Source organism: Anolis sagrei, chromosome 4 (genome assembly GCF_037176765.1).
Source record: "Anolis sagrei isolate rAnoSag1 chromosome 4, rAnoSag1.mat, whole genome shotgun sequence".
Classification (NCBI taxonomy): Eukaryota; Metazoa; Chordata; class Lepidosauria; order Squamata; family Dactyloidae; genus Anolis; species Anolis sagrei.
Window position 1 is genome coordinate 22,033,840 of NC_090024.1, and position 14,477 is coordinate 22,048,316.

Sequence of the window (14,477 nt, forward strand, 5' to 3'; positions counted from 1 at the left end):
TATATTTACATGAGAACTTACTAACCACTGTTAGCTACTTGCACTTTTCAAAAGTCTGATAATAGGTTACTAATGGATCCATAGGGTGCCTTCACTGTAGGTTCATGCCCCATATAGTCCCTGGAAATCACTTGAATATATGTGCCAAAAGTTGAAGCTTGGCCAGGTTCTCTAGTTATGGATTTGTGGAAAGAAATAGATGGGTTGTGAAGTTTGTGTGTGTTATACTTAGTTCACTGTCTCAAATGCCCTTTCAGATTAACTTGGTGAAATTGGACATAGGCTGTCAATGTATGTGACTAGTCATCTTTTTCATCTTGGCAATACTGTTGTGCTTTTCCTCAGAAGCAAATATTCTCCACAAAAATAAACAAGCTGAAACCACCCCAGGCCATTCATCTGAAATTCATGAGTACTTCTTATTTATCCCCCTGTTTAAGGCTTATAGGCTGAATGGAAGGGTGGTGATGATGGAGAAAGGTTTCTGTTTTTGTGTCATGGTTTGTTACTGTGTAGAGAAAACATAATATTGTTTTCATTGGAAACCTTTGTCCTATGTTTCTCCTTCTAATATACTTTAGAATATACTTTAGTTTATTATAAAACATTTTTTCAGATAAGCAGTTTGCAACTTGCTGACTGTCTTTTCTTCTCTTGTTAGCCCTCTAGCCTCTTGTCTGAAATCTGAGAAAACCACAATTTATTTAATATAAGCAGAGCTTTTAGAAAGAACTGGCGGAAATAACACAGCAAGAAGTTCCTTATTAGGTCTCACCAATGCCTTGTTCTGTGTCTAAACTGTTTGCTTTACTGTGTTGTGTCAAAACCCTAATGTTTGCTTTAAAGTATGGGTTTTAGCAATTTTTAATTCATCTAATTTTAAGAGTTAAGAAATAGGGATACATAGGTTTGGGGACAGGTTTACCTCAGCTGGATTTAAGTCTGTACTTCATATGGATTCATTTTTCCCAATCCCTAATATTCAAAAGTTTTAGTAGTAACCATACATCACATTAAGACTTTGTGATAGCAACAATTTAACACTTTAGTGGTGAATTGTTGGAGGTGGCAAAAAAGGTAATATGTTTCCTCCATTTCTGCTCTGTTTCTTTCCTATTCATTTTGTCAGTTCCTGTTCCAGATGGATTGCTGGACACAGGGGCAAACCACATTTAAAATTTAAGAACAAAACATGGTTTAAATAAGTCAGCGTTCATAAGCCATCAGCAACCATTGACTTTGAATTGTGTTTTGTGACACATGAGCAGACCATTGCTTCTTTGAAGGAAAACAGTAAGAGCAAGAAGAATTTAGAATGTAATGAGCCACTGATTGGGTTACTGCTAACATGTGAACCCAAGCATTGTGTGCACATGTCCATAAACTAGTTGAACTTTCTGTATGATCACTTTAACCTCATTAGATGAGTGGTTTCCCTAAGTGCTGGATGTCATGGAAAATCTAATATTTGTGTTTCAAATACGGTAAGTGTGACTAATTACCTTCACATGGCATATGACAAAGCTGAAGGCTGACAATCAAAAGTTCATGAGGAAAAATTTACCCATGGCTATATTCCCTACAAGAGCAGAGACAATGCACCTTTGGATATGAGTTTGCTAGGTAATAATAACATGAGAAGCTACTGCTAAATAAGTTTCTGACCTGATTCATTTTCTTGTATAATATAATTTTCTAGACACATTATATTTGGACACATTATATAGTGAAAGCATCCAAGGTCTAAAACAAAGGGATTGGTCATGTAAATTTATATTGCAAGATAGGAAAAGAAGCTAATTCTTACTCTTTGTTTAAATATATGTATATATAGATGTTGCATTACACACTAAGAGAGATTGACAAGATACTGGGGCAACTAATGGATGGACTGAAGCAGTTGAACCTTCACCGTTGTGTCAACATCATCTTCGTTGGTGATCATGGTAATTAATAATGGAAATATTTTATGGGATACTGAGCTAACGACGTTGTAAAATTTCTAGCTGGCAAATGATGTCAATATGTGTCAGAACAATGGAGACTACTTTATGTCAGGCTATGTAAGTTTTCACATAACTTTGGTACATTGTTTATGAATATAAGGAAATAGTATATTTTTAATAAAAACACTGAAGTAAATGAAAACTCAAAGATTTAAAGATGAAATGGCAAATAAGTTGCCTTCAAACAGCAAGTTATCTTGGTGAACGCGTTTGTGTTTTCAGAAGGAGTTTTGCTTGATAATATCTATTTTGCTAAAGTAAGGACGAATGACAAAATCCCGTTGCTCATTCTAACTAAAGCAAATCTATTGATTTACTATTCAACAGTTGATTCATTGGTTTGCTATAGTTGGGACAAGCAACTGGATTTTGTACTTAGTTCTCAACAACTACTACAAATATGTCAAGTGATTTGCAGGAAGAAGATAGTAAGGTCTTTTTGTTAAAAGAGGATAGGTGTAAATATGTCAATACCAAAACTTCTGCAAGGGTCATGTTAATTTCAGCTTTTTTCAAACTTGATATTTATGCTGATAAAATAAGTATGGGTGGACAATATGGCTGTAGGCTAGGCCACCAAGATAAATGGTGAAGTTTTTCAATGACCCCACAAGTAATCCCTTGGCTGAGCATACTTTGTTGATGGTTAACATCATGGCATATCTTTAAGATTGCTACAAACATCAGAAATGGATCTATCTTTTCTAGACAGACAAGAGTGATCTCATAAACAACATATTAAAGCTTTGTTTTGAGAAAAAAATGACCAGAGCAGTGGCCAATAAATGGCTTCTGAATTCAGCCAAGATGTGACACGAAACAATCGTAACTCTAATAACTAGAGCTGGACTTGGTTGGGTTGATAGCATTCTGTGATGACATCCTGTTGGGTTACTACACGGATGTAACCATAATTGTGTAAGTTGTTGTGCTTTCTCAGACATTGTCTAACTATATAACCAACCATTCTGCAGAATTATAGACAACTTTTTTCTGCTAGTTAATGGGGAAATAATAGCAAATAGTCCTGCATGCCACACACACAGAGTTCATTTCCTCACTTTTGACTTTGTGGATAGAGCAGGCAGGGGTAAACTTGGACCCTCCAGGTGTTTTGGACTTCAAAAACACCTGGAGGTGTTTTTGGCTGTTAGGAATTGTGGGAGTTGAAGTCCAAAACACCTGGAGGGTCCAAGCTTGCCCAAGTCTGAGATAAATGGTAAACTGCTGAGCAAGAAATGAACCCACATTGTGCCTGTTCTGTTGACCACACAGTTGAATTATTTATGTTGTGTTGAAAGTATATAGAATCCTGGACTTCCGCTTTGAACTTTACTGATAAGAATTCTTGTTTCATTGTTAATTCATAGGAACAGGATGTTTATAGGGATATTAAAATTAAAACAATCTGAGAAAATTTATAGTGGCTCTTAAAAATTAACATGTCTGTAGTTTTTAAAGCACACTTTTCTAGAGATCCTTATTTCAATAATCTCAATGTAATATGCACACATAGCATGTCTCCTCCCTTTCTCACTGTTTGTACTTTTAAACTTTTCTTGACAAAGACACATTTGGTCTCTAAAGCTTGCAAACAGATGTTTGGCTATTTTTGATTAGCCTAAAGATATTATTATAATATGCATTTTGGAATGTTATTAGGGGAAAGTACTATGTCACTGAACCATACTTACCTCTGAGTAAACAAACTTAGAGTTGTGTCCAAATTTGCTGCTTCTTATTCTTATTAGGAAATCATTTCGAAAGATGACCTGGGGGTTGTCACAATTCTTCAAAATTATTCCTGTCAATACATTTTAAAATTATATGTATTTTCCCCCTTTAATTGCCAGTTTTTCAAATTTAAAGATTAGGTACTCTTGATTTATATTGGGAGAGAACAGGCTTGTTGGATAGCCAGTACACTCAGAGATGAAGAGGGAAATTATTGAAGAGCCCCCATATCTCCCCCTTTTTGCTGCTATCAGTTGCTTTTTAATAACAAGAAAAAAACACATCTGTTTTCTCCTGAAAATCTTAACTTTTACTTATTTTTTCAGGAATGGAAGAAGCTACTTGTAACAGGACTGAATATCTGAACACCTATTTGACTAATGTGGATGACATAATTCTGATACCTGGAACACTGGGGCGTATCCGTGCCAAAGCTAACACTAATGTTAAATGTAAGTTGATCTTGTAATATCTATTGGCTGCATGAAGCCCGTCCTGATTTCCTTTCTTCTTCCAAGTGGCTAGGAACAACAGAAGCAGGGATGTGGGTTCTCACACAATTAAAGACAAAATACTCGATGTATTATTATTGTTGCAGTAGTGCAAAACATTTTCACTATTGGTTGCACATTTTTAGAGTTAGTTCAAGAGAATGTTGTATAGCGCAAATAGGACTCTGCAAAACCAGTCTTTGGATTCTCATTTGGCCATGCAAACCTACTGCTGATCATGAACACATTAAACTCTCTCATTCTCAGAGGAAGGCAATAGTGAATCTCCTCCTTACAAATGTTGTCATAAAAACCCTACAATAGGTTCAGAAACAACTTTAGTTTTAGTTTTCTATGGCGCAATGTCCATACAAAACACAATACACTTGCTAAAATTAATATCTGTTAACCAACATTTGAACAGTATGAGATCAAAAAATTATAAGGAAGGCAGAAAAGGAAATAAGAGGACCAAATGTTTAATACTAATCATATAATACTATAGGCCAACATTGACAATGGCAAGCAAGAGAACTGGTCTCTTTGCAGTCTATTACAGATGGCTTTAGAAATTTGCAGTAGAATGCATAGGCTGGTTGCACAGGTTGCATTAATTTTTGTGGAACCTGTTGCACAATGACTTGTGAAATGGTGTCATCAATGCAGCTGTGCTAGTGGGAAATGTCACTTCAATTACATTGGATTTGACCAAAGATTGACTACTTTCTGTTTGAGGGATATGTTTGATGATGAGAAGTTATAATTGTTATTGAGTGATGTGTAAAGCCTAATGTATGCCCATTTGTGTGATGTGGTGGGTGTAGTGATTAGAAAGGTAGTCAGTGTAGTGTTTTGAGCACTGAATCTCAATAATGGAGAATAGGGTTTGAGTAAACTCAGCCATGAGAACCCATTGGGTGACTTAGGGCAACTCACACACTCTGAAATACAGAAAACCCATGCTATCTTCACCTTAGGGTCATTATAAGTCAGAAATGTCTTGATGGCAAACAACAACAAAGTGGTTAGATGTTAAACTGGAACTTTAGTGATATAAGGTGTAATTCTACTAGACTCACAAGCTTACCTTGGGTGATCCTCTCTTCTCCTGTCCTACTTCAGAAGGTCATTGGGGTAAAGACGAGTTAGGAGTGGCTCTGTATGCCTCATGGAGATAATTACAGGCAAGGCAAGATAAAAGATAGGATACAAATAATAAAACAAATTTTAGACCTTAGCTTCAAATTTTTTTGGGACAGTGCTCAAGGACATGACACACAACATTCCTGTCAAATAGAAGATGCCCATCACATCCAGGACTGTAACTTTTTGGTTACAGGCTAATAGCTAAATCAATGCCAATCTATATGAATAACTAATTTATGCACTAAAAATTTTAGTTACATTCTCTGTTGACCCCTTCTCTTCTCTTCTCTTCTCCCTATTTTCTCTATCTGTTTAATAGATGAACCAAAAGCCATTGTAGCCAATCTCACAGTAAGTATTTGCTTAATACACAATTCTATTTGGAAGATATATTATCTTATAGTAACTAATTATGGATACATTAGTCAGTGCTATTATTTTGGGCCTTTCGGTTAAGATGATGCTCTTCAGATTCTGTAAAGCATTTTAAATAGGGTCTTTCATGAAACCGGAATAATGCTTGTCATGATTTCCACTGTTTGTTGCTGGTAACAGGTTTTTATAACTTTACTGGGTTACTTACAAATAGGTGCCTTAATTCTCTGAATGGAGTCCATTTATTCCATTTTCTGGAAATGGAAAGTACTCATGTATTAGTAAATATTTTGGTCAGTGCTCTTTTGAAAAATAATAATAAAGATATTCCCTTTGAATTTGTTGGTCTTGTTGTTTCAGTAGCGATGACTATTTAAAATGTGTGTGGACTTCTGATATTGCCCTTTGGAAAATGGAGTTTGAATGACTTCTCACATCGTTGTTTTTTCCTCTCCACCTTTTCTAAAAAAATACTAAACAAATGGAGTATAATTTGTTTACTCCAACTGTGAAGCATACTTAAAACTATTTGGAGCCCAAAATATTGTTTTCAGGATCATTAACAGTCCATGGGACTAGCACTCATGTATTCCTATATTCATGGGACTAGTACTAATGGCTTCATTTATCTACATCCAACAAAATACTTCTTTTCTAGACCCTCCAGTGCAATTTTATGGTATTTTTTGGGCCAGTACTTCAATAAGGTTCACCATTATCCATGGCTTTGCCTAGCTACTTGAAGTCCAGGAATATACATAACCATTTTGCTGACTTTTGTGAAGGTGGATCATCAGGCCTGGGGAGAGGATGCATGCACCTTCACAGCCTAAGATTTGCCAGTCTCTTCGTTATATACTACATGTTCCTGCAAAAGTCACAGGCTTAATGTCAAGTATCTCCAGTTTTAAACATGGGATCTAGGTGTAGCTCTGATCTGAGAATCATGTAGACTTCTGGTTGTTGGATTTAAGTTCCCAAAATTTGACCAATGAAGAGAAACATTGGGAGTTGCAACTCCACAACTCCATAGATCCCACGCCTGGTGTAGGCAATGACAGAAAAACCCAACCTCCTGGAGCATTTCATGTATATGTCAATGTGTCTGCATGACATGCTGACATGTACATGAACCAAAACATAAATCATGCATACAACATTATCTTGAATCAAGAATAGCTTTAGGTTTGAGCTTGGAAAGTTACTATTTGCAGGACTACTCCCAGAATCCTAGTGACCCTGCTCAGAGGGATAAGATGATGAAGAACAAGGCTTCATTTGAAAATTTCCTTTGTTTCAGTGCAAGAAGATTGAGCAACACTTTAAGCCCTATTTGAAGCAACATCTTCCCAAGCGTTTGCATTATGCAAATAATAGAAGGATTGAGGATATCCATTTGCTGGTGGAAAGGCAATGGCACGTGGCCAAGTAAGTTGGCATTTCTCTGTCCTTGTGACTTTCTCTTTTTCTTTGAAACTTCCCACTGAACAAATCTGACAATTATACATTTGACAATTCGCACTCAAAAATATTATTAGAACTATACAAATTCCTCTTCCAGTAGTGTGCCCTTGATTTCTTTAGCACGACAAAACTTCAAGAATATCTATCATTCTTCTAAAGACTGCATTTTTTCCAAAGTTTAAGCAAAGTTTCTCATTAGACTTTCCTTCCTGTTATGAACATAAGAGAGAGCTTCTAGAACTTCCTTCCATGGGAGACTAGACTGACTCCCTCCTTGCTTTCAATAGCAAAGTATGTACCATCAACTAGGGATATCCCACCAGGTGCCACCAATTATAGCAAACCACCCCCTAATTGCAACAAACAATGGAGGGGCTGCAGGCAGAATTTGTCTCAGGCACACTCACAGACAAGATGGAGGACAAAAAGCAAACAGCAAGGCCATGAGGGAATCAGAGCACACACGCCTCCTCAATCACACAAAGCCAGACAATGGGAAGCCACCACTGAATAATATATTTTGCCTTTGCTCCTTCCAATTATTTATTAAAGATTGCTTTCGCTACCACCAATTTATTATTTTTATAGGCCACCTCCTTTAATGGGATGTTTAAATGCCACACTGAGACTTCATTTGGAATAAAACAGGAAATGTTGTTTATTTTGAACAGTCAATAAGCATAATGGTTGGAGATAACTTATCAGGCTTTTCTGGTTACAGAGGGTGGTACTTTTGTCTTGAGTTTCTTTAAAATAAAGTTCCGCACATAGGAATTCAAACAGGAATTTTTTAAAGTCTTTTGAAATTTCCCTTCCTTCTACACAGCACTCTAAACACTATAGAGGCCTATTAACTTTTATTCCTCAGAGTTATCTTTCCTATAACAAAACAGTTCCCAATTCTCTTCCTTCCCCTCTTCAAAACTCCAAATCTTTCTTCTTCCCCACAAATCTCCTAACTGATCCAAAAAGGTCTGCTGTTGTCTTTCTTTTGCTCTGGCTCTGACCGTCTCCAGCTACTGAGTTTTTCCCTCCAATTCTATCAGCCAATCAGACTACACTTCTGACTTAGAGACTGCCTGATTGCTCCACTCCTCAGCTCAGCTTAGCTTCAGTAAGCTGGGCCTGGCTTCTGCCTAACACACCAACCTTTACACACCAACCCGTCAGCATAGGCCAATATGTTACACTTTCCTTTCACAGACAGGCAAAGACCTTTTTTTGTTAAAGCAGGCTTAGCATCTAAGCAAGAAGGCTTCTTACTGGGATGTCTGTTTCTATTTTCTTATTCAACCTTTGTATGTCTTTTAAATGATTTTATATTTTTAATGTAGGCAGAAAAACTTAAATGTATTGTTAAGGGTTGTTTAATTTACTTTCTGTGAGGTCCAACTCAAGTCCCACTCCGAGAGTGAAGCGGCACACAAATCAAATCAAATCAATAAATAGTAAATGCTGGACCAACAAAGACACATTGGCTAGTTGTAAAGCTGGCAAAGGAATGCTGGGATTTGGCATCCAAATGTAATTTTCACAAGTTTTGCTCAGAGTAGAGAAACTAGCCATCTTGATCTCAGTATATTTGAGTTAGTAGACTTTTTCCTCAATTCGACTGGAATCTAATATGAAGCTAAATTTTTGCTGGCATCTTCTTAAAATTTTAGGAAGCCTGGGGATGTGTATAAGAAATCTACAGGAAAATGTCTTTTCCAAGGAGATCATGGATATGACAACAAGATCAACAGCATGCAGGTAGGGGCAGCAGAAGACTTAGAGGTGGGGTGGCCTTTTTGAATCAAAAGTTGAACTAGACAACATAGCTGTGTTAGTCTTGATCTCTGTGTTAATGGATCCTGTATCACCTTTGAAACTGAGACCTAATCTACTCTGCCATATAATGAATTTTCAGAATGCAGTATAACTGCATTGAGACACATTATAAGGCAGTGTAGCCTCACATAATTACAGGTTAACTGCATTCTGAATCTGCATTATTTGGAAGTATAGATCCAGCCTGAGAGAAAGAAGTTGGTAGTATAAGCTTTGGCAGACTTAGACCTACTTCATCACATGCGTGCCTAGTTCTATTCATACCACACACACACACAGCCTTCTCAGTCACTTCATGCATGTGATGAAGTAGACTTAAGTCTATGAAAGGTTATTTGCCAGCATCTTTCTCTCAGTTTCAAAAATGCTACAAGATCTCCTTGCGTAAGTCGTATCAGGCATTGTTGCAGTCATGTAATAGTTTGATAATTACCTACAATGCCAACATCAAGTGTAGGATCTGAATGGAAAAGGTAGAGCAATAAAGAATGATACAATTCATTTAAAGCTTCACAAGACTGTATTTTCTTCTTCCCTATATTTTAACTTAGAAACTGGTGTGATGTAGTGTTTTGAGCTTAGATTCTTAAGTGAAGGGGTTTTTGATCTTGGCAAGTCACACCCTCCCAGAGGAAAGCAGGAGCAAACTCCCTCTGTGCCAAGAAATCTCCATGATAGGTTTGCCTTAAGGTCATTGTACATTGAACATGACTTGAAGATGCTTAATACTATTAGTCTTTAAAGTGGTTTATGTAGAAACCACTTTTAAGGCAATATAAGAATTAAATGTTCTAAAACTTTGAGCAAGCTATGATTAAAATATTGAAAAAGCACACAAAGTTTGGAAATCAAGAATAGATAAAATCTTCCCCCTAAAAAGAAAGCAGAGCAGACCCACCAGGTGAGTGTATTTGGTGGAAAGGGCCAAGGCACCACCAAAGAAAAAGCCATGTGATGTGCTGTCCTTGTACAACAGTGGTTCCCAACTTTTTTTGACCAGGGACCACCTGACCAGGAACTGATTCAGAAAATTGCATTGGATAGACCACATCAGCTCTACTTTCTGATACAGAACATATGCCAACCAAAAGTCGCCATTTGCTTGCCCACAGAAAACCATATTTAATTATCTAGAGCTGATGTAGTCTATCCAATGCAATTTTCTGATTCAGCACCCCAAATAACCCCAGGAACAAGCCTAAAAATGAAGACACCAAGGCTCCCGCGCTTCTAGGTGCCACATAGAACAGCTTCATTCAGGGGGAGGGAGGAGAAGGAGAAGCAGCAGTCAGGAGGCTTATTGTCACACCTTTACTCAGCCTCTCCCTTCCCAACATCTCTATTGCCTTGGCACTGTAAGAGGGTTTCACTAGACCAGTCACTCTTGTTGCCATGTGGTTGCGAGGCAACAGTGTAGTAATGGTGAAGCCGCGGATCGTATTTCCATTCTTGTGGACCACTGGTGGTCCACGGACCACAGGTTGGGAACCACTGTTGTAGAATTTCTGAATTCCCGAAGCCTTAATATGTTACAATTTCTTTTCTTTGTTCAGACAGTCTTTGTGGGCTATGGACCTTCATTTAAACATAAGACAAAAGTACCTCCATTTGAGAATATAGAACTCTACAATGTTATGTGTGGTAAGTTGCTGCAATTTAAATAATAATAGTATTTGAAAATTAGTATGCGATTACTCAAGGTCTCATTTTTAACTCCTTTGACTGCATGCTGTTTTTTTTATTCTTTGAATTTGGTCATGTTTTTAGTCTTTTGATAGAAAGACAAAATCCCAAGTCTCTTTGGTGAAATATGACACACCATATTTTATCCTGCAATTATAACTACAATTGGTTGAGTTATTATATCACCACCATCAGGGTTTTATCTTACTCTTTTCAGTACTGAGCTCACTATTTGTTTTAAAGTCTTAGAATCTATTAATGTCCAAAGATAAGATATAAAAGCATAGTGGCCAGAGGGACATGGATCAAATTGGCATTAAAAGCATATATTCACTTAGTTTCAGTAGGGCATTTGAGTTGATACAATGTGAAACTTCCTTGGCATACAAACCACCACTCCTTCTGCTTGGCAGATAGTCTCAGTTAATTCACCTTTTTCACAGCTGCTTTTAAAAGCCCCAGTTTCTCACTCTTCATAGTCAGAGATAGGCCTCAAGAGGCATTTGTGATTCACAGGAGGAGATGGTATTTGAGGAGGTAGTATGTCTAATAAGTCCTTATATCAGTGAAGCAAACAACGTAGGATATTAAAGACCTTATTGCAGCTGCAGAATTGTCCTACAAACTGTTTAAATTTACAGATGCCCAGTTGTTAGAATGTATCCATTCTTTAATAAATAACCATATTTAATAATCTAGAACTAGTGTGGTAGCAGTAATCTTTCATTGGTAGTCAGCCTCTCCCATCCCAACAAAAAAAAATATGACAAAATCCAAGCAAGTTATAGAGATTTTTCCTGCCTTTTTATTTTTAGTTTGCTTTTTCTTTTTAGCTGCCATACTACACAGTTTTTTATGGGCCCTTTGCTCCTGCTGGTGAATTGTAAAATAGTATGGTGGACCGCAGGATATCCATAAAGTATATACTGTATATATTCAGTTTATCAAATGCAGTGTGTAGCAGTCATATAAAACTTGATCCTTGTACATCTGTTCGGAAATTGGGTTTCACATGCAAGAGTACCCCCTTCTTTCCATGCAATTCTACTCTCTAAAACAGTGATTCCCAACCTTTTTTTGATCAGGGACCACTTGACCAGGGACCACTTTGACCAGGGACCACTCTCCAACATTGCTACCAAAAGTGTTACAAATCAGTTTTTGGTCAACTTTAGATTCAGTTTGGTTATTTGGGATGCTAATTCAGAAAATTGCATTGGATAGACCACATCAGCTCCAGTTTCTGATATACGACATATGCTATCCAGTAGTCACCATCTGCTCACCCACAGAAAAGCACATTTAATAATCTAGAGCGGATGTCATAGCAGTAATTTTTGTGGGTAGTCAGCCTCTCCCATCCCGACATCCCCATTGCCTCGGCACCATAAGAGGGTTTCGTTAGACCAGTTGCCCTCATTGTCGCATTTTGAGGTAACAGTGTAGTAATGGTGAGGCTGCAGACCATATTTTCATTCTTGCAGACCACTGGTGGTCCACAAACAACAGGTTGGGAACCCGTGCTCTAAATTGAAGCTATGCTGGGCCTCTACATGAAATGCATTTTTTGACAAAGGATGTGTCATGCCCCTTCATCATTGTCACACATAGAATTTGAATGACTTTAGAGCTGTCTGTTGACTTCTCACATTTAGTGGCTTTCTAGGTGACTGAGATGATCAGGAACCTAGAGTTGCTCAAGAAGTCCTGGGTTGTCTTGGTAACAAACCAAACAAACTCCTCTATAGAACTCAGTGCTTCTAACTTGCACCATATACTGTATCCTACATAAGAGGGGTTGGGGAACAAAACATGTAGCAACACACACCGATGGACAAAAATACAACATGCAGCAATAGTAGCAAACTGCCTTGGCTGCACAATATGATCCATTTGTATATCATGATGATGTCTGTCTGTCTTATACATTGAGAAGGGGAATTGATATGTGTTTCTGCCTCACTAGAGTGGAGTAAATACCATCCAGACAATTTAGGAAATACAGCAGCAAGTTATTGCATAAACCTTGTAATAATAAATAATAATTAATTGTTATTTGTACCCCACTAACATCTCCTCAAAGGGACTTGGGCTGGCAAACAGAAGCACCCGAAGTGCCACATGCAGATGACAATACATAAGTATAAGTACAATGACATAAGTACAATCAACAGCACATAAAAATCTCACTGATAAAATTATAAAAATATAAAAGCTATAACATTTCTAAAATGCAGTGAGACCTGCGGGTAAGCCAGCTATCTGTCATAACAATCAATCAAAGTTCAGACCAGTACTATCAATGATTCATCACATTGGCCATGGATTAGCCAAAACTTCAGGCAACATGTGCTGTGTTTACAACTGTTTTCCTTTTGTCTTTCAAACTCCACTCCAGATCTACTTGGACTAAAAGCTGCACCTAATAATGGGACACATGGAAGCTTAAATCACCTACTGCGAAGCAGTACATATAAACCAGTCATGCCAGATGAAGTTGCGAGGCCAGTCTATCCTGCAGCAACAACACCTTCATCTGACTATGATCTGGGATGCACATGTGATGACAAGGTAACCCCATAACATCTGTCGGTATTTGAAAAATCTCACAATGATTATACTTTAATGGAATTACTTGACTGTAGCATTTGTACACTGGAGCTACTCCCTTGTAGAGAAATCAACACTGTTTGGACATTTAAGGCTGTTGTGCCAATAGCGCCATTCCTGGAGAGATCAGATCTGGCCACAGTAACACATACCTTGGTTACATTGCATTTGGATTACTGAGATGCACTGTATATATGTCCGCCTTTAAGGACCTCAGACAGTTGCAGCCAGATTAATAACTAGGTTTACCTAGAAGGAACACACCATTCCCTGGATGCAGCAGCTCCATTCACTGCCAATTTGTTTCCAAACCTGCTTCAGGATACTGCCAATGACATATAGAGCCCTATGCAACCCAGAACCAGGTTACTCGAAGGATCATGTCTCCCTTTATGAGCACAATAAAGCTCTAAGATCTTCTACAGAGGGGCATCTCTGAAGAGGCCAAGATTTCATCCTTGGGTTGTTGTAAGTTTTTTGGGCTGTATGGCCATGTTCCAGAAATATTCTCTCCTGACGTTTTGCCTGCATCTATGGCAGGCATCCTCAGATATTGTAATAGACATAAGTGAAAATCAGGAGAGAATGCATCTGAAACATGACCAAACTTACAACAACCCAGTGATTCCGGCCATGAAAGCCTTCAACAATACATTTCATCCTTGATTTCTTTCCATTAGTAAGTTAAAACATGTTTGTTCCACCAGGCTATTGGCAATTGACTAGAATGTGATTTTTATGGTGTTCTATGCCATTTTATGGTTTGCATATTGTCTTTTAGTGAATTGCAAGGTTTTTTTAACTTCATAAATTAGTTATCTCTTAAATATCGGTGAAATATACGTTTAATGAAGTTTTGTATATTTATATCCAGGCTCTGAATGAATCACAGCTTCAGCTCTAATGATCTGTTGCCAAGTATCTTTTCTGGTATATATTTTTATTTGTGCCCTTAAATTGTTTCCAAGTTACGGTGAAACTAAGGCATCATAAGTTTGTTGCATTTCATGGTGTATAAATAAGTACTGCTGAATATTATACAATCTATTTAACCCATATGATCAGGTTTTTTAGTTTGGATCTTTGAATTCATCTAAAGAGGCCTGGACATTCTTCTGAATAGGAAACTGTTCATGCA

The 14,477-nt window shown here is 37.5% G+C and overlaps 1 protein-coding gene across 4 annotated transcripts in view; it reads left to right on the top strand.

The window, feature by feature from the left end:
• ENPP2 (ectonucleotide pyrophosphatase/phosphodiesterase 2) overlaps positions 1–14,477 on the top strand; it is a 90,783-nt gene that overhangs the window by 66,773 nt on the left and 9,533 nt on the right. For all 4 annotated transcript variants that reach the window (XM_060775822.2, XM_060775824.2, XM_060775820.2 and 1 more), the window contains 7 exons: positions 1,835–1,946; positions 4,067–4,192; positions 5,697–5,728; positions 7,053–7,180; positions 8,881–8,968; positions 10,600–10,687; positions 13,128–13,300. In XM_060775822.2, the coding sequence (XP_060631805.2) occupies positions 1,835–1,946; positions 4,067–4,192; positions 5,697–5,728; positions 7,053–7,180; positions 8,881–8,968; positions 10,600–10,687; positions 13,128–13,300 (747 nt within the window). The remainder of the gene's footprint in view (positions 1–1,834; positions 1,947–4,066; positions 4,193–5,696; positions 5,729–7,052; positions 7,181–8,880; positions 8,969–10,599; positions 10,688–13,127; positions 13,301–14,477) is intronic.